Raw genomic sequence first — 25656 nt, forward strand, 5'->3', positions numbered from 1 at the left:
TCAACGACATTGCTGATGATGAGGAATTCCCAAATAACCATCCACGTGATCACCACATGGTTCCAAAGCTGATCAGGTCACCAGTATGATACGATCATATGCCACGTCATTGTCCCATCATTTCCTTTTGGCTGGTTTACGTTTTTCGACCCAAGTGAGATTTGAGAATTCCGACTTTTACTTTCAAAGATCCCAATAGCTGCTATATCGATACACAAGACATACCTCCCTTATCTGGACTTGTCTCCCAACTCATCCTCGGCGTCGTATCAACCAAGCTTCCCGATAGACCGCTCAAGATGCCAGCTTCATCCTCCATCCTTACCCGTCCAGCCTTTCCTCCATCCCTCGCCAGACGATTGGCCAAACGACGTATCAACCCCTCCCGACCTCTTCACACTTCCTCACCAATCCTCAACGTCTCAGTCAAACCTGAACCATCTACAATCCCACCTTCCACCGCTCTATCCGCACTACTATCAAGACTATCTTTACCTTCCAATGATCCCTCACTACATCCCACTCTGATAGCCTGTCTAACCCATCCATCATACTATTCCGCTCAAGCTCAATCGAACACTAACGAAATACCAGAACTTGAAGTGGTCGACTCTGAATCCTCCTCCTCCTCCTCATCTTCCTCATCAACTACAAAAAGCGATAACGAGCTCTTGTCCACATTGGGTAATTCATTATTAGGTCTATTCGCCAGTGAACATATCACCCAGCTTTATCCACTACTACCAACTCAAGCGGTTAAAAACGCCATAACGGCCTATGTGGGTCCATCAACATGTTTGTCCGTAGCTAGAGAGCTAGGGGTGAGCGTACAAGGAGGTGGAAATAACGGTCAAGTACCTGGTTTAGGTAGAGGTTCAAACTCTGCTGGTTTACCTATCAGATGGTCCAAAGTGTATTTGCAAGAGAAAAATTATCAGGATAACATTAGAGGCGAGAATGTACCATCGAAAGGACCCGAGAAAGTTCCTGTTGCAAGGAGGTTTCAGAAATTCTTAGAGAAGAAAGAGAATGAAGAGAAAGATTTATCATCGGAAGAGATAGGAGGAAGAAGGAATAGAGAGAGTTTCGAGGATGTCGTTGCTTCTACGGTTAGAGCTTTCGTAGGGTTGATTTACCAAGAACAGGTGAGTGGTCATCTGCATGATCGCACCTCATCTCATCTTCACATGATCAGACCATAACATATCATGGGACCATGTCCCGTCAATTATATGTATCCTGAATAACATATAATTATATATATACTATCAAAATTGTGCTGACATACACTTCATTCTATTAGGGAGTTCACGCCGCTCGATCATTCGTCCACGCTCATTTCCTCTCGCGTTCCATTGACCTTTCCTCATTATTCAACTTCAAAAACCCCCTTCACATGCTTTCCTCGGTCATCTCCTCCCATCTCTCCTCAGCCGGTGTACCCATCTCAGCCAACCAGGGTGTCATCGAAAAGAGGTTATTGGCATCTACCGGTGTAAATTCGCAATCGCCTTTATTCCTCGTCGGTCTATTCTTACCATCAGGTATAAAATTGGCTGAAGGTCATGGATCGTCTAAGGCCATGGCTGAATACAGAGCTGCTAAGAATGCTTTGTTGAGTTTATTCTTAGTTAGATCAGATCAATCAAATTCTTCGGAACAGACGGGGTTAGGGCTTGGGTCAATTGGTTTGCCTAGTTCGTTATATGCTTCGTCGGAGAGGTGGTTGAGTAATGGGAAGATCAGTGAGAATGTAGATGAGAAGGAGATGAGTTATAGAGGCGTAAACTGGGGTGGGAAGGAGGTTATAGCGGAAAGTAGAGATTTGAGAAGAAAGTTGTAGAGTACATAGGGTATCATTCGTGCATACATACATATATACATATACTAATGACCGGATATAGGTGATGATGATGATAACTCAAGTTCGTATTCACATTCCACCGATCCATGCTTAGTGTTAGGCGGGCATGGACATTCCAAGATTAGTTGATGATCTTTTGATGGCATGTTCGTTCATTCATATTTATCTTGTCTACTGCTTTGATTGAATGTTCCGGCCGGACAAGAAAGGGGAAGAAGATTCGACATGTGACATGTGTGCATTATATTCATCTCTGATCGTTATGATATGTAGAACAATCCTCTTCCCAAGTCACAGCAATCGACAGCTCTAAGTTACAGGATATCGTACCTATCGTTTGCAAACAAGAACATATCAGTCCAACAGGTTACACCATGACAGGGGAAAAGACATGAAATTATCGAAGCACAAAGAGATAAAACGAAGAGTAATCGAATACTCACAAATATTACAACATATCTTATCTACTGTCTCTTTCTATTCCATCTGCAGACTTCACTTGATTGGATTTGGGCTATTTCTGAGGTACGGGCGAAATGACATTCTCATGTATATCGTCTTGCATGAGATTCTCAATCGCGGTTTCCAAATTATCGATTCGGTGGGACATCTCGTTCACTACAAACACAAAGATATAATCAGCAAGGGGCGTACATGTATCAAGGCCGAGTTGAGCGATGGGTATGGTATGGTAGATTTCGGTATGTGGACAGATGATGGAGTTTGGTTGTTCAAGGAGGAAATTATTGAGAAGACTCACTTCGTGCTCTGAGAGTAATAAATGAGTATATTTCAGCTCAAGGACTACTATCGCTAGTAGACGAAGATAGGAGTGGGATGAAGGATCAGTAAAAACTCACAATACCTGATCACTCATTTCGTCAAATCTCGATTCCAACTGAGCCAACAGCGTATCAACCTAGTAGATATAATCAACCATAAACCATTAGCTTGGACTCATCAAGGACACATGGCCTAGTAAAGTCAGTCTCAACTTACAAATCCACATAATTCACCAGGGCTAACTACATCTTTCACTCCCGCACCTGCGTTCGCGGCATTAGCACCTTTGGCAGGACTGGAGGAATTGGGTTTATTGATAGTTGATAATCGCTTGGTGGATGATGAAGAAGGTACCAAAGCAGCGGTTGAAGGTTGTTGTTGGGCAGCGGTGGACATTTTGGTATTGCCTTGCTGCAGGCTGAGAGTTGACTATGGATAGAGGGCTGTGGATGGGTTTCTCGGATGAATGATTATGCTTGAATTGACCGTCGATGGATGATGTCTGATGCGAGAATTGGAAAGTTGTGTACAGTAGAACAAAACTCGAGGTTGGTAAACATACGGGTTGGTTGTTTGTCGCGTGTAACGTGGTCTGCTCAACCTTAAATCGCCTTTTGCCACTGAATACCAGACTTGTAAATCAGGTTGACGCAGAGACAACCTAAATCCATGTGCACAGGTGATGATACTCGCCAGCATACCAGATTTTGCCAATCTTCAAAGGCATGCTGACAAAATATCTGTTCTCGCTCAGCAGACCATTTGATCTGACTGTGAGCGACACCCAATTTTCAGAGACTGCTAAGACCATCTCTTACTAGGCCATGGGCACCGATATTGGTCCTCACATGACAAGGGGATGTCGGCAGTCTGATGCTGAGTTTAGTCGAAATTTATATACATTGATATACAACTATGATACATACAAGCTATTCGTTTACATAGTCTATTATTGCTGAGTTTTGCCGGTGTCGCAGACTGTCCCCTTGGCATGGCCCCAGAGCCACCTCCCGTTCACAATGAGGTATCTAATAGACACCTCGATCACCCAGCGGGCCATGGCTTACGGTCTGTTATATCACATGTCACTGATATCCTGGACGGATCCTTCATAGTGACTTGAAATTACCACTAGCCGGAACACCGGCATACTGCATCACATCACGAACCTTGAGAATTGCCACCCAGCAGAGAAGCTATGTCATTTCGAACCTTGTTGACAGAAGATACAGCATTGATCGTCGTCAGCGGAACCGTCCCTGATTGTTCAGTGTTAGCCAACCTTCTTTTTCTCTCTAGAACGACTTCCGATTTTTTTGACAAATATACATGCTATCCTCCAAAACATCTCATCCAGTCTGCTCTACCGCTACAGCTAAGGATGACTTCCGCATCGTTGAGGCGATGCGTCACTGCTTTTACCAGACCAGAATAAGGTTGACGCAGATGCAACCCAATATGTTGAGCAAAGATGATTATCCTTGCATGACTTCCCAATCCTCCTTCTTTTTCGATCTTTTTCGATGATAGCAGGTCAGCACGGGGTGGACGGGTAACTTTAACTTGTTGCGGTGGCCTTCTTTCGATGCCAATACTCAAGGTCGTCCTAATGCAGGCAATCACGGGAGATCATACTCATCGATCCACAAGCAACGGCACATACATACATTGACGGCTTGAGTCAGCTATGTTTGCATTGCAAAAAGAATGTACACGAGGGGTATTACAACACTCGATGACGGCAGTCATCATGCCTATGCATCCCACGCGAGATTTTCCATCCGTTAATGGCATTCAGTAAAAACGTACTCGCACAGCAGATCTGTTGATCTGTATTATGGCGATCCCAGGTTTCAGAGACTGCTAGGACTGTCCCTTACTTATCATGGGCCCGATGTTGGGAAGTACGCATCAAGGGGACGTCGATAGTCTGATGCTGAGTTGAGTCGAGTTCTATTTACACTATTTTACAAGCTATGGTACAACATACAAGTGGAGTGGTTATATGATCTATTAGATATACTGGCGAGTTTGCTGAAATCGCAGACTGACCCCTTGATGCGGCTTCACGCCCACCTCCCGGTTCCTAACGAGGGTCTGATAAACACCTCAGTCAGAGAGCAGTTCGTGGCTTACGGGAGTTATAAAATGCGACTTTCAAAAAAGATGGTGCATACCATGTTTGCGACTTGAGGTGTTTTGGAAATATAGGAATTTGGCACTTGGCAGCGGACTCACAAGGCTATGTTGCCAAAAACTATAGAAGTATAAAAGTTGAGAGTCGTCAGCTAAAACAGTGCGCTCGTCATGTCCAACCTTCTTTGTCAACCTTCTTTTTGCTGCCATTCCGGGCTCTATGAATATAAGAGATGCTATCAGTTACCGGTTTGTCTTTCTTCTCTTCACATCCGGTCTCTCCATACTTCCATCTCATATCTCCAATCACACGTCCGCTTCATAATATATCAACTAGCGATCTCAAACTCTTGACGGCACGATCTCCTTACACCAGTTTCTGCCACTTAATCATGTCTGGGCTCAATAACGGTGTTGCCACTCGGCTTTCCCCCTTCACTATCCCCAAAGACATCGGCCTGCAGCTGAATGCTCTATGGAATTATGTCTTCGTGTTCCAGAAACCTTGGGAGTACGATTACCCAACTCTCAAGCGAAGAGTCGAGCTTATTCGAGATGCCAATGTGAGTTTTAATGTTGGTGCCGCCGAGAGCTCCTGCTGATTTCGGACATAGCAAAGGGGAATCATGGTGTGGTCTAGCTTGGCCAGAGTTACGGATCACATAAAACATCATATGCTTGTATACCTTGGCTCGATACCTCCAGCTAGAGAATTTGGGAGAGATACCGATCAATGGAATCATATAACTATCGAGACCTATAGCAGACTTGTGGAACGCGCAGAGTACCAGGCTTTAGCTTTGAGAGACATGCAGATGCCACAACCGCCACAAGGATTCCCCTTAGAAAAGGAACATTTCGAGGAAATATGCTCTTTAAATAGAGAGACCGTCAAGATTTGGAGGCAGACACAAGCTATGTTGAGCTCTTGGATGTTCCGAATGGAAGAAGGAACGGGATTGACCAAAGCAGGAGATGTAGAGGTCAAATCGATGTCATAAATCAGGGTAGATGTGGATCAAGTTGATCAAGAATATACGGAAGTGGTGCTCAAGACAGCTTTCGAGGAGGAGGATCAACGAAGACATCAGCGAGCGTGGTCCCCTGAGGACACCGAGATCAGTATACAAACATACATTAGCGGTATGAGCGTGGATGCAAATCAATATGACCCTCCTCCACCTCTCAAGGCAAGGTATCTCCCATTCCGGCTGGATACAATCTTGGATTATCACCCTTCTCCTTCTTCTGTTGCGACCTCCATGAGGGTAGGCCCCAAGTACGCCACGCCGGGCGATGTCGAATGCAGACTTGCTATTGCAAGGTGGCGAGCCAGCATCTCACGAGAAGAGGTAGAAGACCGGGAAGAAGATCCAGGCTCAGACGCGGAGACTATTCGAGGCCTCAGTCGACCAGCTACACCTCGAGCTCCTCATGCGGCTTCCATTGTCTCCGATCGATCCGACGCTACGACCCATCTCGCCTATGCCTCCGACGAGGAAGAATTGATATTCATCTCAGTCTCCGAGAGGGCCTACGCTCATATGGAGCGGGAGCATCAACGGGGATTGGAAGAAGGTGAAATAGGAGAAGGTGAAATAGGAGACGGTGAACTGGAACGAGGTGAATTGGAAGAAGGCGAGAAGGCGGAAGATTGATAAGGACTGCGCTTTGGTAGATTTTCTTCATTGCTTTGATAGCATTCGCAGCTTTGATAGTTGCTCTTGGATACTGCCACTTGTGTACTTGTTTCCATTCGATTTCGTCTTACCTGTATATACACTCGTACTGTTGTAACTTTATATTTCTGAAATTGTGCCTGTATCACTCATGACATCTCGTCGGTTATGCATCCCGATACGGTCAGATCCGATAACAGCTGTCGGACACTTGTCCGACATATCGCAATACCTCATAAATCACACTTGGTACAATTTGAGAATCTCGCAATGTATCCTGCATAACCTAGCTGAAAGTCTAATCATCGATCAACATGTCCAGAAATTCAATCCTGTCCGGCGCCGTCACATGTGAAGATACTCGAGCATCCGAGATCGGTACCACCATCTTATCGCAGGGAGGTAACGCAGTAGATGCTATAATAGCTACTATCATAGCAGTCAATACTCTATGTCCATATCATTCTGATATTGGAGGAGGTGGATTCGCTATTTTGAGAACTGGCGATGGTGAGATCAAAAGTTTGAACTTCAGACATACTGCTCCTGTGAGTACGCCCACCTCCGCTGTCACTTGACCGGACGTCTGCACCCAAGTCTCACATGAAATCGAACTGGCGCTGACTTTTGGTGCGTCACGCAGGCAGCTGCAAATAATGAGTTCTACAAGAACCCGAAAGTATCTTCGTCCATAGGAGGTGCAGCAGTCGCTGTACCAGGGGAACTCAAAGGGTTGGAAGAGTTACATGGGAAATATGGAAAGTTACCTTGGGAAAAGTTGTTGGAACCGTCGATTAGGCTGGCAGAAGATGGTTTCGAGGTGAAACAGGATTTGCACGAAGTGAGTGAAAAGTCTCCTCCACTCTTTCCGAACCGGATAGACAGTTTCTTTTGCCTTACCGTGTTCTTGCAAAATAGTTCATCACTGCCGAATGTAATCCACCTGGATCATCAAATCTCCCAGGCTCATGGATGGAGCACGATCCATGTTATTCCTCCTTATTTGTCGATGGTCAAGCTATACCTGTAGGCTCAACATGGAAAAGACCAGAATATGCCAATACCTTGAAGCAGATAGCCAAAGAGGGATCCAAAGCATTCTATGAGGGTGAGGTGGCCGAGGCTTTAGTGAAGGTCGTACAGGAACGAGGAGGATTGATGACCTTACAGGATCTGAAGGGTCAGTGATCTACTCCCGTGTTCTTGTTGCAATCGTGTTCTGATGGAAGCTGACGACGAAATGTAGAATACAAAGTAGAGTGGAATCAGCCATTATCGATACCTTACAGAGATTATACCATATACGCAACGCCCGCTCCAGCCTCAGGTGCGATCTTCCTATCTGCTTTGGGGATGTTGAGCCATTTCGAACCTGAAGGTAATGGTAGTGTGAAAGATCTACATGTACTGACCGAATCTTTGAGGGTGAGTGTGCTCGTAATATTATGCTGCATCATGCCCCAGTATCGATATAAATACTGAGACGATTATGATCAGCTCGCATATGGCCAGCGGACTGCGTTAGGAGATCCCAATTACGTTCCTGGTTTGGTTGAAAAACAGTCATCCTGGCTCACACCATGTGCTATAGAAGAAAAAGCAAAGCTGATCACTGGAAAGACCCATGAGCCGAACTACTATAAGCCACCCAAGTAAATTTTTACACGCTAGCGCTTCAGTAGTAGGGAGTAAGAAAGCTTATGCTTTGGTATACAACCTAGAGTCGAAATTGTGAATGATCATGGAACTTCCAATATCACTGTCGCCGATTCTGAAGGTTTGGTCGTGTCGATCACAACGACTGTTGGATTAGCTTGGGGTTCTCACGTCATCGTACCTGGTTATGGATTCGTGTTGAACGATTCTATGGATGATTTCTCAGTGGAAGGTCGACCGAATCAGTGGGGTTATGAACCTCAAGTGGCTAATTTCGGTGAGTATACTTGCTATAACACCAATAACAGATGGCCTTTTGGTTGATCGCTGATTTGATTTTGCCTTGTCATGTAATGCGATTTCGTACATAGTCTTAGGCGGTAAGAGACCCCTAAGTTCAAGTTGTCCCTATATCATCACCCGTACTACCACCAACCAGCCACATGCCTCAGGAGGTGCAGCAGGTGGATCAACAATCATCTCGGGGAACGTTCAGGTCGCAAGGGGTATATTGGATTACGGTTTATCAGCGAAGGAGGCACTGAGAGCCAACAGGCTGCATAACCAGCTATTACCGAATGTCTCCGAATTAGAACAGTCTTCTACTCATCAAGGTATCACAGTTGATGGGTTTAGCGAAGAACAAGCTAAAGGATTGGAAATGAAAGGACATAAGATCAAGTGGGTCAAGAAAAATAGGACTACACCTGTGGTTATGAGAATGTACGACGGACAGAAAGAAAGATGGGAGGTGGGAGCCGAACCTAGGAGGAATGATTCGGGTGGTAGTGTTTTCATCGCTCCATGAAATACAGGTTCAAGATTGCAACGGGTTTTGTTCAGCTATCTCAAATCAAATAGACAACTCAGTAGAACAAATAGATTAAAACCAAGTATAACAGTATACCCATTCTAGAATCAGATTTAGGTATTGGCACTCATATGCATGAACAAATCTATGCAACTTTCGATGACGACTTTTGTATTCTAAGTATGGCCTTATAGACCTTTTAATGACATCCATTTATGCGCAGTTCCTCCCTCTATTTGATAGATCTCTTTCTTCGATCCCTTGAAGTTTCCTGGTACTAGGTCTCACCTATTTCTTTACTTTTCCCTCCTTGACCTTCTTACTCCACTCCTCCGCCGAGTTCCTGATCACCCAAGTCATCTCGTAAGTCTTAGCGGCATCTTCGTAGCTCGAGAAGATCTCTGGGGTTTCACCACCTTCGATAGCATCGATGAAATGATTCATCTCAGTTTGGTAGGCATCGTCACCGGGTGTGACAATCTTCTCAAATTCGTCAGAACCAGGTCGTCGGATGTGCAATTCGGGTGCTTTAGAGGTACCGAAGATGTTTTGTAAGCTAGGTTGGAAAAAAAGGGCATTAGCTTCGGTGATTATGCGAAGATCTGGGATGGACATGAGACACGACGATGCACGTACATGAAGGCGTACTGATCACACCATAGACATCGTCAGCTTTCTCTCGGCATTTAAGGCAAGCTGACTCACACCATCCGCAAATACTTCCAATTGCACCTCGTAATCTGTTCCGTGCAAAGCAGTAGAGTGAAGGAAGATCCCCACAGCTCCAGATTCGTATCTCCTGATGGAGCCAATATCTGTCAGTTGATACACTTGCATAGATTATCGTGCATTGCCCGATTTGGAAGACGGAGGGCCGATGGAGGGTGAACTTACCAGCTCGCGGTGGTAGCCCTTGGGATTCTAAGATCATCAGGAATGACAGATTCGTCAAAGTTCTTCTTGGACAATTGACCTGGTTTATCATCTGCCTCTAAAGCATGAGCGCTGAGATTAATTGAGAATCAGCATTTCCGATGTTGGATCTGTATGGGGATTTTTGGAGATCGGATGGTTTTTGAGGGATATGCACTGACGAGATTGTATCGAAGTTGATTTCTCCACCCAAGAATCGTACGAGATCACCTAAATAGGTTCATGGTTCAGTGACCATGATCTAAGTCGTATAGGTGACTCCATAAAACCACTCACAGATATGGGTGGCTTGCTCGATGATGGGTCCAAGCATGATGTCTTTGTTCCACCATTCCTGAGTAATCCCATCAGCTCGATTTCTGTGGTTGCTTTAGTACACACGATACTTACAGTTTTGATAGCCAATTCGTAAGCTACTACGAATCTAGCATTGGTTGCCATCCTAAGTGGGGACACACGAATCAGCTATATCATTCCGTGTGTGCCAGACATGAGGTGTGAGACTCACACGTTGAGATTATTCTCCTCAATAATCTTCTTGACCTGTTGAACGATCTTGAGGTATCTCAATACGTACCTGGACGGACGGACAAGAGGGCATCAGTCAAGACCACCGTAGACCACCGTCTTATCAATCAGATGATCTGAATAGATATAACCTCACCCGATGGAAATAGGGGCCTTGTGGTTCTTCTTCAAATACTCAGAGACCTTCAAAGCTTCTCCTACGCTCTCTTCCCATGGTTGACCGGTAGCTACTGGTTTCTCAAAGAAGATAGCGATGCTGGGGAAAGCCTTGTTCAATTGGATCTCAAGGTCTTTTCCTGGTTGAGTCGATCCTCGAACGGTAGGTGGAGTAGCGACGAAAATGGCTCTATGTGTATGAAGATGTAAGACTATGTTGGGACTGTATGTTCCCGCTAAAACAGTTTGATCACGCACCTAGGCTCCTTGGCTTTCCCCTCATCCACCAGCTTCTTGAATTCTGCTACACTCGGTAAAATCACTGTATTCTTGTAAGATTCCTTATGAGGTCCATCTCTTTTGATTTTCAATGCCTCTTCAGCTCGGGTGGGTACAACTTCAATGACAGCATCGACGACAAGTCGAGAACCGAGTTTTTGCTCTGCTCGTTTGGCAATGTTCCATGGTCCTATCATCGACTATTCTGTCAGCTCACTTCCACTTTTCAATTGAAGATGTGAAGTTTACTCTACCTTCTGGTGTACCGAACATTGCCTACGACCCATAATACACGATTCGTGAGCTCTCAGGTCATTGTCAAGGAAAATATATAGGGTAAGAGAGGCTTACATATCCGGCACCGACCATTATAACGTGAAACTCATCTTGGGCTGATGACATTGTGTACTAAGTTATCTGATAAGGACACTTGAGTCGGGAATGAGGTATACAGTATGCTATCACGAGCTGGTGGTCGATGGTCGATGGACAGAGAAACAAGAACAAACAACAATCGAAGACTAAGGTTGTCTGGGATATGAGATGGGTAGACTCGTAATCGATCCGTACATGTGCATCTTGGCATCTGTTGTTTCGATTATTCGATTTCGGATAACGCAATCCATCGACCCTCAAGATTCAGGCACGAATAGAGTTAACCATCGGCTGGCTGCTGCCTGTTTTAGCGTTTTATAGCGTACCACCGAATTGATCTAGGGGTATAATCATCAAATGCATAGGAAATGTACAAAACAGCAGACCTTCTACCTCTACCACATCAAGACCGAGATGAGTAGATGTAAGATGCACTCATGTCTCAATCTGAGAAACAATCTAAATCCTCTTTCGCTTCAAGATCCCTTTCAGCGGTTTCTCCTCTTTGGCGAAAGATACCCTCTTGACCTTCTTTGAAGGAGCAGGCAAAGATGCCCTCTTTCTTTTCTTGGCAGCTACAGGCTCAGGCTCAGGTTCACTTTCCTCCTCCTCCTCCTCCTCCTCCTCTTCTTCATCCTCATCATCTTCCTCGGGATCAGATCCTGATGATGGTTCAGGGCCATCTTCCAGTTCTAGCTCTTCACCTTCGTCAGATCCTATCAGTAATCCTTCATCCCCTTCTTCTTCGTCCTCGTCCCCATCCTCATCGTCTTCTTCGTCTTCCTCATCATCAGAAGGACCAGCCATAGCGGTGTAATCATCGTCCAAGATAATCTGTCCAGAATAATCGCATCAGCGTTGTATGACTAAGGACAGAAGAGAATCGAAGCTTAGAATGCATATAACTCACATCATGTTTATCAACTTCCTCAGGCCCCTTGAACCTGACCAGACCTTTTCGATTCTCCTTCTTCAAGTCCCTCTTGGACTTACACTTCTCCAACACGGATGACATGTCGTATTCAATTTTCGTGGCTGACAATGATTTAGGAGCGGTAGTGTAGTATGGGAAAGTGTTGAATGCCCAATCTCGAAGTATCACCCTGGCGGCAGCTTCAAGATCTGGTGTACCGTGCTATCGCGCGAAACAAGGTCATTTGAGCTGGTTGTCATCTCGTGCTTTGACGCTCAACTCACCTTCTTGATCCGTCCTTGAGCACGAGCAACTCCAGTCAAGAAAGCCTCTACGTCCCCGGCCTCGAAGAAAGGTACGTTGTAAGCCAACATGAGATCTTGGTGATTTGATCGTTTTATGATGTAATTGACTACAATGAGATAGCTGGTCAGTTAGTTGCTGTCATGTGAGCTATACGTAGATGGGAACTTACCTAGTGGGAACACATCCTTGACTTTATCTACCCTACCCAAATTTCTTCGTAGAAGGTCACCTGCTAACCTAGCTTCCAATGCATCCCACTTCTCCGGGTTCACTTCCTCTTCCTCTTCATCTTCGTCGTCCTCATCTTCATCCTCGGAATCATCATCTTCAGCATATTCCCATCCTGGAGTATCGATCACCCTGATCTTCTCACCATCAACTTCGATCTCCACTTCGACGGGGACCTTGGTCTTAGGTTCAGGTATCTTAGCGGAAGTTGCAGTTGGGATGTAAGGGGCGACAGCATGTTTGGGTTGTTTGGGCGAGAGCAACGAATTCAAGATTGAGGTTTTTCCAACAGATGGTAGACCCATAAAGGCAATGACCAACGGTTCAACAGGTTCTTTGAATTTGGACTTCGAACCTGACTTTGATTTCGATTTCGAATTTGATTTTGATTGTTTCTCAGACGACCATTGCTTGATAGCTTTGAAGAATTCGTCTTTACCTAATACGGAGTGTAGAGACAGAGAAGAAGACGATGGAGTCTTAGATGAAGAAGCTGAAGAGGTTGGTGGAGAAGGTAAAGAGGATTTGAATAGGAAAGCAGGAATGTCGAGTTTGGCTAACCATGATTCGAGAGCTTCCTTTGGCACGAGGTCTGGGAAATGATATTAGTCAAACAAAGTTCGTCTGAAGTGATTTTCGGGAACTTGTTAGCTCACCTATCTTGTTAACAAGAAGAACCACTCTTCCCTCAGCCTCTTTCACCAAACCTTCAACATGACCACTTCTGCCACCCAATATATCTCTTGCATCTACAACTTCACAGATAACGTCCGCTCGGTCAATCACATCCGTAAGGGTAGTGAGAGCAGTGTCAATCAGATCAGGGACATCTGCAGCAACCAAGCTGGATGTTGATGGTTCAGCGATAGCTGATAACGGGGCAGTACGAGAGAGCACGGCTCCAGAAAGCGAGATAATTCCAGGTGTATCAGCCTCAGCTTCTTCTTGTGGTGGTGCAAGCTTGGCGGCTTTAGCAGCTTCCCTTCGAGCAATCTTCTCTTCTTCGGCCTATCAGTGGATTGATATCATCAGCTAAACAGCTCAAGCTGATGAAGTGACTTCCTCAGCTGACCTTTCGTCGCTCTTCAGCTAGTTCGGCAAGGATTTGATCTTTGAATGGAAAACTGTTGGGAATTCCCGGATCTTGCTTCTTTTCTGCAGTCAAGGAGATATCATCAGTATCGAGTTTATGAACAGCCATCATGGATTCGAGGGATACTCACTAGACTTCCATGTCTGATCCTTCTTGGCTGCCTTCTTTGTTTTCCTCTTGTTGTCAACAGACTTCTTGTGGATCTTTGCCCTGTCTCGGGTCGTTTTACGATTAGACGTCTCTGTGGGACAAGTCGATCAGCACCATCACTGTGAGCCATCTTCCGAGATCCCATACTCACGCTTCCTTATTCTAGGCATGGTGTTTGGTCTTTATTGTAAGAAGTGTTGTATACAAGCACGACGACAGTTTAGGTGACCACCGTGAAATACATTTGCATTCTTCAGAAACAAAATCTTGAAATCTGAAGGCCTCCACTTCACTCTCGATGCGATGAGAAGGGAATTTGCCACTTTGGGTAAAATCGGACATACATGGGGAGTTAAAGTGGGTTACTCTTATACGGTGTGATGTTTACATTCCTTTCAACCTGACCGCGACTATCTTTGCCAAACAACCAAAACAAAAACATTACCAGATCCTCAACATCTCATCGCTTCCTTCTTCTCCCTCCATACCTTCCACCAGACAATAAAAAACATCAACATGCCGTTCCCTAATCCAGGGTGGCATACAGATGAGCTGGCAGAAGAATGGCCAGAAAGCTCACCTTCACCACCAATGATGCCCGTGGAATTACCTCCTATCCCTGGCCCAACGATCAACATGGATTCGATCCGAGCGAAGAGAGGCTCTCTCAGAATGTTGGGTCAAGCCTCAGCAAGGCCATTACCCCCTTCTAGAAGTGCCAGCTCTGGATCACAACCCGGTAGAATAGTGTCTGGTCATGTCGATAATGGACAGGGTCATATACCGAGATCAAGATCGATATCGCACAACGAAAGTGGTTTGCTGTCACCTCCCTCATCCAGATCATCCTCTGGTGCAGGACAAGAAGCGGTCGGGACAGAAGCTGCAGCTGGAACTTTCGTAGTCAAAGAAGGAGTAGAAGATAACAGAGGTCAACATCTAGCTAGAAATCCAATGGGCCCCAAAGGCAGTAAAGATATATTTGGTGCTTTACCTTTAGAGAGGATGTTTGATCCACCCTCACCGCCTACCAATCCCACAAACCAAGAGCAACAATCCCTCCCTTCCATCCTCGAACCGATAGCCGAATTATCCGCAGCTATCTCTACTCCGACACCCGCTGCACCCGATCATGCCCGACGATCCTCCCATCCTTACGCACCTGCGAATCCCTCAAGGCTCAGTAAATCCGTCACTCCCTCTTCCAATGATTCATTCACTACCACCTCGTCCACAGACGGATCCCTGGGTCGATCTCATATCATCGAACAAAATATTGTTCACGAAGAAGCAGACTCACTCATCAGAGATGACACCCTTCTCAGAGGAGATGAGGACGATTCCGTTTCACCTGGAGAAGGTGAATTCTACACTGCTCCTCAAGGTCAAGATGGAACGATGAAGAGCCGTCTTGGGGAGATAACGTTGAAGTCTGGAGAAGTAGAAACGGACTTATCACCTTTCAACCGACGTGGATCGGGAGATTATCCATTCACTTTCAACGCACCTCGACATCCATCTGGTAAAATCTCATCAGAACAAGGTCATTCAGAACGGTCGATATTTGATCCTGAAAAACACAACAACGGGGAGGAAGGGCCATCTCATTCAACGCTGAATATGAAACCAAAATCTCGTCCAGCTTTAGAGCAGGTACAGCCTCTCTCTCGGGGAGTATCTCAACAATCGTCGAATCCTGGTTTGCGATTATTCAGGAGTACCTACGATACATATACTCGAGAACACTTATCTGCTCTAGTGGATAGCATTGCGATCGAACCCTCACCTTCACCACCTGCCGCTCAAAGTAGACAAGCTTCGAGAGATTGGTCTCCCAGTGTCGAGTATTCAGCTTCCCCTTCTGCCTCGGGCTCAAGGTCAACACCATCGGGTTCTAGCCTTTCGTCTGATGCTAGATCATCAAAGAGACTGAGACTTTCCCCTGCCTCCCCACCAAAACGATATTCTGGTCTGAGAGACTGGGGTGCTCAAGGAAGAGCGATGATGGAGAGAATAAGAGGAAGAGATACGGCCGATGAGACTACCACCAGTGCGAGTAAAAGTCAGGACACCGCGAGTGATCGTCATGCGTTTGAAATGGGTAAGTTCGCAGTCCATCTGGGAGTGAGATCTATCGCTGACGGAAACCGATCACAGATGGACCAATTACTGATTACGCCGCATTACCTCCTACTCCTCCTCTCGACCGAGCTTCTCCCCGTCAACCTACCGACAAACCCACTCATCGATCTAATCCTTCCACCACGTCTTCTGGCTACCTCAGAGCAGCAGAAGATATCATGGCTCGAATCAAATCTCGAAAAGTGTCTGATTCCGCTTCTGGTGTGGAAAATAGTCCAGTTGCTATTGGAGGTCGACGAATATTATCTGAATCAGATGAGAATCGAATGTGGGAGGAAGGAGCTGAAGATTATGCTCGATCTCGCTCTAATGCTAAGCCTCGAACTGGACCTAGTCCCCGTAGAATACTTAGACGACTCAGTGCTTCTGAAGAGATTAAGCGAGTTGCCGAAGAGGATTCTGGCAGCAGTGATGAACAACCTCAACCTCTTCGAAATAGTCTACCGAAACACCGTCAGCAATTGGAGGAACGACGGCCGACGAGTCGGGCCTCTACATCAAGTAATCCTAATCTTGGTGGGCCATCCCAACCTGCTCAAGCACCGTTCAACGCTGATGATCTGAATCGTTACATGTCATCCTCCACTCACGCCACTTCCACTACCACCTCAACTTCGTTCGTCAAACATCGTGGACCTAAAGCTGTCTCTTCCGGACCAGCTCATGGAATGAGGATGATCCGACCGGACGATGTTCAAGGCGTAGTCCCTGATAGGATTGGTAAGATGAGATTTGACAGAGCCGGTATGAGGTGGGTACGAGAGGAGCTAGGACCGGTAGACGAAGCTGGAGAGAGTCGATTGGGAGGGAGTGAGGAATCTGTCGATGTCTTTGCCGGGATGGAGAGTCTGCCTGATGATACTCAACGGAACAATACCAATGGGAATGTTCATACGGTACATCAAGCGGAGATATCGGTATTCAGCGTCAGCTCGACATCTACCTCGGATAATGGTGATGTGATACTACATGAAGCAGAGAGGACTAGAATTGTAGATGACGAAGAATCAGAGATGATGTCCGAATCGGAAGAAGAAGTAGAAGCAGAAGATCCTACTGAAGTACCACCAATCCGACCATCAGCGCCTTCACCAAAATTAGTTGAGCCGGTATCTCCTCATCGCCCGATGATACATCATGCATCTACTGCACCGGCAATCATGACTCCCACTCCATCGGCTTACGCTCCTAAACCTATTCGATCGGCACTGCGAAATGCGCCCACCCCAGCTGGAGTATTCAAGAAACGCACGGGATGGTCGGACGAGGTCACCCCTGCTGGTACGAGAGGAGCTACGCCTGAAAGTAGCGGCAAGCGATCGGTCAGTTTCTCCGACGGCAAGAAGACTGGCAAGATCGTTGGATTAGAAGTTGAGATCAGAACTACCGCTGCTCGATGGACTACAACGGAAGAGAATGATCTTTTCAATGAGGATTCGAGTAGTCATAACACTGGAGAGAACAGTAAGAGCTTCTTACCTAGTGCTAGAACGAAGAGAATCCAGAATCTCTTGGAGGATATGGAAGAAATGAGTGAGTTTCGCTCATCGCATCGCCGAATGTATTCATGATATACTGATCATCGATTTGTTAACAGGTCTCGAAGATGAAACTCCCTCGAAACCCTCTCGAGCCGTTGAGAGACCAGCTTCAAGGGGTTCTTCGGCCCATTCATCGGATTCAGAATCGACTGTCCCTATCCGCTCATTCCGTGGAAGATCCTTTAGAGCTCATACGCCTAGGATTCCAGGAGACGCAACATTCCTAACTGAATGTTCGTTCGGTGTAGCGCATGACAAATTGGTAGAACTGATTACGGATGTCCATCCTTTCGAAGCTCATTGGGAGGAATTGAAGAGTATAAACCTCAAAGGGAAAGGAGCGGACAGTGTGGCAAGATTGAAAGAATTTTTACCTGCTCTTGACGAGGCTAATTTGTAAGTTTATGCTGATCGAGTACCAGTATGAGATGAACAATATAGCTAATACTTTGTTTTTGAAACGAAAAGGGATGATAATGCCATCTCGTACCTTAGTGGTATACCTTCGACAGTCAGGAATCTCCACGTTGCTGGCAATAAGCTTACTAGCTTGACTTCGGTGAACCACCTAAGAAATCTTCAGTATTTGGATATATCGAGAAATCAACTTGATAGTGTTGCTCGTGAGTTGCCATGGACATGAATTCAGAGGGAAGAACAGAGACTGATCACTGCATTTTACAGAGCTTGAGTGTCTCAGACATCTTCGCGAGCTCAAAGTTGACAATAACGCCATAACTGACTTATCGGGTATCATGGATCTGGATTGTCTGATCAAACTCTCATGCGCGAACAACGAAGTCGAAAATTTGGATTTAAGCAATGCTAAATGGAGCAAGATGGAGACCATCAATCTTGCGAACAATAAAATAAGGAATGTTAGAGATCTGCACAAGTTATCATCGGCAGCTTCTATCAACTTAGGTCAGTTGTTTCTAGATCATATCTTTCAGGCGTCAATAGCTGAAAATGTCCTTTGCAAATAGATGGTAACCAGCTCGAACATCTCGAGCCTTCTCGACCTATGACGAGTGTACGAGTACTCCGATTCAGCGAGAACAACATCGATCATTTCGACTTGTCACTTTTCCCAAAGATCCGAACTCTCTACGCAGATGGAAACAAGTTGACTCATCTATCAAGATCGTCTTCTTCCTCTTCGAATGGAAGATTGGAGAACCTGTCACTGAGAAATCAACGATCAACTATACCATTGAAATTGGTTTACAAAGATTTGGAAAATATCAAGAGATTATACCTATCTGTTAATTCCCTATCTGACGATTTCTTCCCTTCGCCCTCTTCACCACTGTACGCTCTGGTCTATCTTGAAATTGCAGCTTGTCAAATGACAGAATGGCCGAATTTCTCAAAATTACTACCGAATTTGAAAGTTCTGAATATGAATTATAATTACCTGAACAATCTTGATGGTGTAAAAGGATTGAGAGGTTTGAGGAAGTTGACGTTGGTAGGTGGTCGATTGGGGAGCGAAGAATCAAACAATAAGGGGATATTGGAAGGGTTGAAAGGGTTAGATAGTTTAGAAGAAGTTGATTTTAGGTAAGCGCGACTGTTCACATCGACTTCCAGGAAATTCACTAAATATGAATTGGGTTCTCGTAGAATGAATCCATCAACGTTATCTTATTATTTCCCATTACTTCTTCCTTCATCCTCTTCCACACCCCAGACAGCCCTTGACCCATCTTCTTCGAAAGGTCTCGTAGGCGCTCCAGCATATACATGGCAATCTTACGATGCGAGGTTCCGTAAGAACCTCCCTGATGAATGGTACTCCAAACGATTGGTCTACCGTGGTTTGGTCATGTCGACTTGTCCCAAGTTAAGGAGGTTAGATGGTATACAAATTGAAGATGGAGAGAGAAAAAAGGCAGAGGAACTGTTGAAAGCTGCTTTGAGAAGACGGATTTAGTAGTTCCTTAAAATGAAGGTGCCTTGCATCATACATACTCCAATACCATATTTATCATTTTCGATTTCGTTTTGACTCTCAGGAATATATGGAGTCTGAGCTAGGGTTATTTGTTGTAACATATTTTTATATACTATCCCATATACAATGCGGATAATGCACATTTGCTCAATGACAGGTATTAACACTTCATACGGCATTGTCTGAATATGTCTCCTCGTTACTTGTTACTGCGTACTGATCACTTATTCACCAGCCAAACGGCTACCCATTGACAGTCCTTAGTCGTCCGCTAGTAATCTATTCTAGATTTCACTAAAGATCCTCAGGAAGGTTAGGAGCAGGGAAATCCTCTGTCATATGTTCCTATATCCCACATCAGACAATCAGTCAAAAGTCCATTTCACTGATTGTGTGAAATGTACATGTCTAACTCACAGCGTAGTATCTGAAATGGACTTTCCTTCCTGCAGATTCAATCTCGTCAATCTCTTCTTTAGTCAAATCGGGCAATTCATTATCGACCTGAACGATCTTTTTGATATTGCTCTCTTTGGACGAGGTAGTAACTGCCACTACACCTTTACCGACAGTCCACAATAACAATACAGCGGCAGTATCGACTTTCTTTCCTGTTTCTTTGGATAACCTCTCGGCGATTCTCTCCAAGATTGGCTTGATGGGTCCACCAGTAGGATGTCTCAAGACTGGGGTTAAGGGACCGAAAGCCTCAGTGACGATACCGTGTTTAGCTTGGATATCGAGTACTGGCTGGAGATGAGTAAGAACGTATGGGTGGTATTCGAGTTCTATAGTAGTATCACCGAAACATATCAGCTCAGGTTGATTCATCGAAATACATTAATGTCACTATGACTCACGGTTGACAACAGGCTTGATTCTCGCTACGCCCAATACCGCCTCGAGATCTTGAGGTCTGAAATTACTGACACCCAAACTTACACCTTCGAGAGTACCGTCCAAGACGAGATCCTCGAGCGCAGTCCAGAATTGAGCAATCTTGAGTCCCTCGACGACGAAGGGGTTGTGGATGAGGAGTAAATCAGGCTTGAATCCTAATTTCTCGAGTCGATCTTGGACATTAGCCTTTATAGCCTCAGCGGTAGCAGGCACGGCTGAGCAGCAATCAAGATGAGCTATAGATTTTGTACATCGAGCGATCACCAGTAAGAAAACTCACCGGACTCATTTTTGGAGACTGTGTTCATCCAAATCCAGACATTATGATTAGCTTCCATCTTCTCTGTCAGGTAGAAAGGTCAGATAGCTAAACTGACTCTTGGTAGTCACCCAGATATCCGCCTTCTTAGCTCCAACTTGCTTGATCGCTTCTCCCGTGGCTACTTCGGTCTATGCGTTACATGACTCGAGGTCAGTCACGTCCTTTGCAAGGAGACACAGAGGATGATGAACACACCTTGTACAGCTCAGCAGTATCGATAGCTTTTACACCAGATCTCAAAGCTGTGATACCATATTCCAAAGCTGGATCGTGTTTACCATTAAGTCCACCTGATCCATTACCCCATTGAAGGGCTGGAATCGATTTTCCATCTGCCAATTTGATTGTTCGAGTCATATCTATAAGTGTGTATGTCTTGCTCTACAAGGTTTTCAGAGATCGATTTGAATGAGATAATCCAATTAAGAATCATGAGAATGGGGCATAATTGATCAGTACTATTTATATATACTATTTCTAGATGCCGCATCGCTAGTCAATCAAGCCCTTCGCTGACGTCGACGATTACCTCCGGTATGGCGACAGATAACGAGCAAACGATCCGACCAACCAAACCGGAAATAACGGATTGCGGATCGGGACATCAAAGGATGCGAAAAGTGGAGGTTGATAGAGTTTATCCGTTTATCCAATCTCAATACTCATGCTATCGGCTGGGTATTGAGATGAATGATAGTCCGAAGAAGACCATGTGAGTCACCAACAATGATACTATAAGCTTAGATCGGATCTTACGAAGGATCTGGACTCGCATTGCCTATTTACAGCGGTCACTATTTATAGATGAGGAGGATGTGGCAAGGCGAGACGACCTTCTTTGGAGACTCGGAGTATGATCGGCCGATTCCCGGTATAAAGATGCATACGGTACGTCATTGAGCTCACTAAAGGCTTGGGTGTCACACCTAATGTTTGGGAATAGCCGCAATGTTAGTTGCAAGGGGCCCAGATGACCCCAGAGTCATGTGCCGTCTCCAGCAGATGTGTCGAGGGGGAATGTTTGAAGAGCTTCTTTCCAAATGGGACGGACAGCAACGCCGATGTCATATGACCTGGTCGCCCAGTATCCATCTCATCCCTAAAACTGGGGAATTGCAATAGTGTGAGTAGAATTAACCATAATCTGCTGCTCGTCGTTTCACTCGATGAGACACCCGTCATACCTATACGACCATTCCGCATAACATTGACGCTAGCACCATATTCTGAAAGTTCTAGTAAAGCCGAAAACTTCTCTTTCCCAAGCTCATACCCACCGGACCTTACAGCTGTTGTCTACCATATTTGTGGTGCAAGTGGATAGTTGGTTTGAACGACATCAATACTCCATCAATCGACCGAGATAACAACAAATCACCACTTGCTCTACCGATACCTCAGGTCCAAGACCTAGAGCTGCTCGTACTGGTATCATGCCTAGAGTGCCTTCTTTGTCACCTACCAACCATCGTCGGCCTTCGACATCTACCTCTTCAGGACCTCCACAACATGTTTTCATGGTCAGTAAACACATAGCTGGACCTTCACAGCTTGCGGTATCAGCTGGTGAAGGGGATGGTCCAGCGAGTGTGACTAGTATAGTGGAAGCTCTGAACAAGAGACAACCGCCTAGCTGTGATGCCTGCAGAACTAGGAAGTTGAAATGCGCTGGAAGACCTACAGTCATTGAGCTAGGGTTGGAGGCGATAGCCACTGTACAATGCGAGGTGAGTAGTATATTAAATTTCGATCAGGACATGATCAAGACGTATCGCTGATACCATATGGAATAACCTTAGCACTGTCGGGAATGGGGACTGGACTGCTCGTACCTGTATCAACGAAAACGACGGGGTCGCAAGAATCGGGTCGTAGAGCGATTAGCAGAAGAGCAGCGAGCGAGGAGAAAGTCACTAGGAGGGGATGTTTTATCAGGGCAGGTAAGGCCGGGTACTGGTGGTGGATCAAGTAGCTCGGATGAAGAAGAACCGGAAAGAAGAGATAGTTTCAATAACGGACCAAGAAGGGATAGCTTCAATGATGGGATGCGAAAAGAAAGCTTGGATGTTGGACCGAGAAGAGAAAGCTTTACGGATGATATGAGAAGGATCAGTTTTGCTGGAGATCACAGACGGGATAGTTTCAAGAAGGAAGGGGCTTTCCCACCATCAGTCACCAATGGGTATAGGACCGACGAAGCTAGGCAGCCACCGCACACAATGGTGAGTTATATACCCATGTAATTCCTCTCTATGCTGATCGAGAATCACTCTCATAAGCCACCACAACCCGTTGCTCCTGCTTTACCACAACGACCATCATATCACCAACCTCCATTTCATGGTCCACCTGAACCAGCATCAGCATCAGGATCAGCATCAACCGCATCAGCTGTACCGCCTCCTTTTATGCAAATGCCTCAGCTATACCATCAGGATTCCAACCCCCTTATCAGACCTGCAAACGACTCGCCTAGACCTTACTACCCTTCTCCTCCTGATTTCAGTAATCATGCTCCACATCCTCCGCATTCAATACAACCTTCTTCAGCTCCACCTCATGCCTTCTCATTCTCAAATTCGGCTCAGAGTAACGGTACAATACCTCCACACCAGCTGCATCAGCATGACCAGGCTGCTTCCTTACCTTCTGTGGCTTCTCATGATTTTGCAAATTCGATTTCAGCCATAAATTCAACTTCACCCAATAATGAGGTATCACCCTCTGTGGCGCTTTCAGAGGCTTCCGCACCACCTTCTACATCTATAGATTCTGTCTTACCTAGAGAGATGGCTATGAATACAATAAAATTATGGTTCGATCACGTGAGTGCTTTGAAAATTGACATTGGAGAACTAAAGGTATTTAATCTGATTTCGTTTTTTTCTGGGTAGATACATTGTATCATACCAGTGATTCATCGACCCTCATTCATGGCTGATCTAGTGACACATGAGGAAGAACGTAGACCGATGTTCTTCGCTCTGATCATGGGTATGATAGCGACTACCCTCATTCATGTGAGTGACTATCACATCAACGATCTCTTGAGACCCGTTGGGCTAACAACTGCGTCTTTTTCAGGTACCCAAATCATATTTCGGAATGTCAGCGGAAAGCGTCAGGAAATTGTCGGATAAATGTATGAAAGCTTGTTATGCCGTCACGAGGAGGGAGATGGATAATCCTAATCTGGACCTTATCTGTATAAAGTGAGTTGCATAGGAGTAAGTGGACACTAACATGTGACTGACCGACAAATCTGTTTGGTTTATTCGTAGATATATGGTATTCATCATACACAACGTGAGCCTTTCAAAATCTTCATCTCCATGATCGACAAGTGCTGACCTCGTTATCCTCGATTAGAAACATGGTAATGTCGGATTGGAAGCAGCTGCTTTTGGTGAAGCGCAATACCTAGCGATCAGTTTAGGATTGCATAGAGAAGATGTAAGTTCGATTCTCCTTTCTGAAAAAATTCAGGCAGTATAGTGGTATGGTGTCTGACACTTTCGTTACAGGCGTATTACGGCTTAGATCCTATAGAAGCTGAAAGACGACGTCGAGCATGGTTCTTGATATACAATGCCGACAAGTTCGAAGCTGTGGCAAGGGCCAAACCCGTCTTACTTCGTCCAGATGAATTCTTAGGTCCTGAAGCGACCAATTTCCCAACAGAGTTGTAAGCCGATATATCCGTGACGTTAAGGTTTGGGTTTCATACTGAGAGGTGCTGGAAACGGTAGGGATGACAAGTCAATCACGAAGCATGGCTACTTACCCAACTCGATACCTGTACCTTTGATAAGTGGTTTCAACATTTTGACTAGAATCGTCACGTAAGCCGGCTCTTCTCGATTATCTGCAATGTAATGATTGATAGGCTAAATCTGAAAGACGTTCGTTCATCTTCTTTAGCATCTTGGGTGACATTTTGGTACACGAAAGGGATATTCGTCGACGACCCCCAAACGATCCCGAAGAGCTGTTGTCGGCCCTCAGACAAGTCAGACAGCTCCAGCAACGTATCAAAGTCATTGCCGATAAGTTACCTAGACCTTTCCAGCTTGAAGTCGGTTCTGGTGATGTCCTGTGAGTATGACTTATTCATCGTGTGACGACGAAGGTTTACTGACAAAGGATGATTTGATGTAGACCTGCACCAGGATGGGAAGAAGCTATCCGAGATGAACTCGACTTGTTCTTCTCCGATCCAATGTCATCAGAAACAGCCAAGGATGGTTATCTAGTTCTGAAAGCCAACATACACGTCACTCTAGCTATGACCAGACTTCGACTTATTCTCCATAGAGAAGATCTATTGAACAGGAGTGGACAGGTGGGAACTCCCAGTAGGAACGCTGCTGAGTTGGTGGCTGCAGACTTGGGAGAGAATGTAGATTGGAGACATACTGTGTACCAAGATTTGTTCAAGGCCGTGCATGGTATACCGATCCAAGCTGTACGTTTCGTATCGTCTCATCCTCGCAGCTCATATTACATTGAGAGCGGACACTGACTAGATGGCAATTCTGCGATATCTTCATACACATAGCTGGGGCCATCGTTGGTTACGAAAATTAGAGTAGTTGCTGTTACGCTTCTTGACGCTATGCCATCTCAAGAACAGGCGGATCCGAACGTACAAGGAATAGCAGCTTATCTACTTGGTGAGTCGACAGATGGGAGACTTGTATGGCATTGACTGATCTGATATCTGTTTGATGGTATATAGACTTCCTGAATATCATGAGCAGCATCGAAAGTCAATTCGCGGATTGATTGACGATTGCACCTTTGTCGCCTGTGTCCCTTCCCTCTCTTCCTTGTATCCCTCGCTGAGGTCATTCTCTCTCGCTCTCGGTTCAAGACCGGTCCGTCATACCTTTGGTCTCAAGTAC

At 45.4% G+C, this 25656-nt stretch overlaps 10 protein-coding genes across 10 annotated transcripts; 6 read left to right on the forward strand and 4 right to left on the reverse strand.

Moving 5' to 3' along the window:
* Positions 1-299: 299 nt before the first annotated feature.
* On the forward strand, positions 300-1843 carry I203_106511 (mitochondrial 54S ribosomal protein mL44; the record flags this gene model as incomplete). Its single annotated transcript, XM_019150247.1, has 2 exons — positions 300-1145; positions 1304-1843. The coding sequence occupies 2 exons, from the start codon at positions 300-302 to the stop codon at positions 1841-1843; spliced, it is 1386 nt and encodes a 461-aa protein (XP_019000575.1).
* A 535-nt stretch (positions 1844-2378) lies between these two features.
* I203_106512 (uncharacterized protein) lies at positions 2379-3043 on the reverse strand (the record flags this gene model as incomplete). The annotated part of the gene is made up of 4 exons (XM_019150246.1): positions 2379-2482; positions 2625-2632; positions 2725-2783; positions 2864-3043. 4 exons carry the CDS (start codon positions 3041-3043, stop codon positions 2379-2381), a joined length of 351 nt encoding a protein of 116 aa, XP_019000574.1.
* A 2132-nt stretch (positions 3044-5175) lies between these two features.
* Positions 5176-5784, forward strand: I203_106513 (uncharacterized protein; the record flags this gene model as incomplete). The annotated part of the gene is made up of 2 exons (XM_019150245.1): positions 5176-5346; positions 5398-5784. The coding sequence occupies 2 exons, from the start codon at positions 5176-5178 to the stop codon at positions 5782-5784; spliced, it is 558 nt and encodes a 185-aa protein (XP_019000573.1).
* A 144-nt stretch (positions 5785-5928) lies between these two features.
* I203_106514 (uncharacterized protein) lies at positions 5929-6441 on the forward strand (the record flags this gene model as incomplete). The annotated part of the gene is made up of 1 exon (XM_019150244.1): positions 5929-6441. One exon carries the CDS (start codon positions 5929-5931, stop codon positions 6439-6441), a length of 513 nt encoding a protein of 170 aa, XP_019000572.1.
* A 335-nt stretch (positions 6442-6776) lies between these two features.
* I203_106515 (gamma-glutamyltransferase) lies at positions 6777-8926 on the forward strand (the record flags this gene model as incomplete). The annotated part of the gene is made up of 7 exons (XM_019150243.1): positions 6777-7010; positions 7106-7303; positions 7381-7642; positions 7709-7887; positions 7960-8114; positions 8184-8395; positions 8490-8926. The coding sequence occupies 7 exons, from the start codon at positions 6777-6779 to the stop codon at positions 8924-8926; spliced, it is 1677 nt and encodes a 558-aa protein (XP_019000571.1).
* Positions 8927-9217: 291 nt separating this feature from the next.
* On the reverse strand, positions 9218-11227 carry I203_106516 (uncharacterized protein; the record flags this gene model as incomplete). Its single annotated transcript, XM_019150242.1, has 12 exons — positions 9218-9485; positions 9566-9576; positions 9635-9728; positions 9824-9934; positions 10024-10072; positions 10139-10196; positions 10253-10304; positions 10371-10439; positions 10527-10736; positions 10805-11015; positions 11080-11101; positions 11177-11227. The coding sequence occupies 12 exons, from the start codon at positions 11225-11227 to the stop codon at positions 9218-9220; spliced, it is 1206 nt and encodes a 401-aa protein (XP_019000570.1).
* A 432-nt stretch (positions 11228-11659) lies between these two features.
* I203_106517 (uncharacterized protein) lies at positions 11660-14060 on the reverse strand (the record flags this gene model as incomplete). The annotated part of the gene is made up of 8 exons (XM_019150241.1): positions 11660-12034; positions 12111-12335; positions 12398-12525; positions 12589-13239; positions 13304-13655; positions 13720-13802; positions 13871-13981; positions 14042-14060. 8 exons carry the CDS (start codon positions 14058-14060, stop codon positions 11660-11662), a joined length of 1944 nt encoding a protein of 647 aa, XP_019000569.1.
* A 346-nt stretch (positions 14061-14406) lies between these two features.
* Positions 14407-19509, forward strand: I203_106518 (uncharacterized protein; the record flags this gene model as incomplete). The annotated part of the gene is made up of 7 exons (XM_019150240.1): positions 14407-15991; positions 16048-17565; positions 17630-17969; positions 18042-18196; positions 18258-18497; positions 18560-19136; positions 19200-19509. The coding sequence occupies 7 exons, from the start codon at positions 14407-14409 to the stop codon at positions 19507-19509; spliced, it is 4725 nt and encodes a 1574-aa protein (XP_019000568.1).
* A 315-nt stretch (positions 19510-19824) lies between these two features.
* I203_106519 (uncharacterized protein) lies at positions 19825-21109 on the reverse strand (the record flags this gene model as incomplete). The annotated part of the gene is made up of 5 exons (XM_019150239.1): positions 19825-19875; positions 19948-20318; positions 20391-20666; positions 20808-20880; positions 20948-21109. 5 exons carry the CDS (start codon positions 21107-21109, stop codon positions 19825-19827), a joined length of 933 nt encoding a protein of 310 aa, XP_019000567.1.
* Positions 21110-22185: 1076 nt separating this feature from the next.
* I203_106520 (uncharacterized protein) lies at positions 22186-25537 on the forward strand (the record flags this gene model as incomplete). Its single annotated transcript, XM_065517987.1, has 13 exons — positions 22186-22479; positions 22552-22974; positions 23032-23577; positions 23647-23772; positions 23837-23964; positions 24034-24058; positions 24122-24205; positions 24277-24437; positions 24502-24594; positions 24674-24847; positions 24911-25217; positions 25311-25425; positions 25491-25537. 13 exons carry the CDS (start codon positions 22186-22188, stop codon positions 25535-25537), a joined length of 2523 nt encoding a protein of 840 aa, XP_065373291.1.
* Between the last annotated feature and the right edge of the window lie 119 nt (positions 25538-25656).

Source organism: Kwoniella mangroviensis (assembly GCF_000507465.2).
Source record: "Kwoniella mangroviensis CBS 8507 chromosome 1 map unlocalized Ctg02, whole genome shotgun sequence".
In the NCBI taxonomy this organism is placed as follows: Eukaryota; Fungi; Basidiomycota; class Tremellomycetes; order Tremellales; family Cryptococcaceae; genus Kwoniella; species Kwoniella mangrovensis.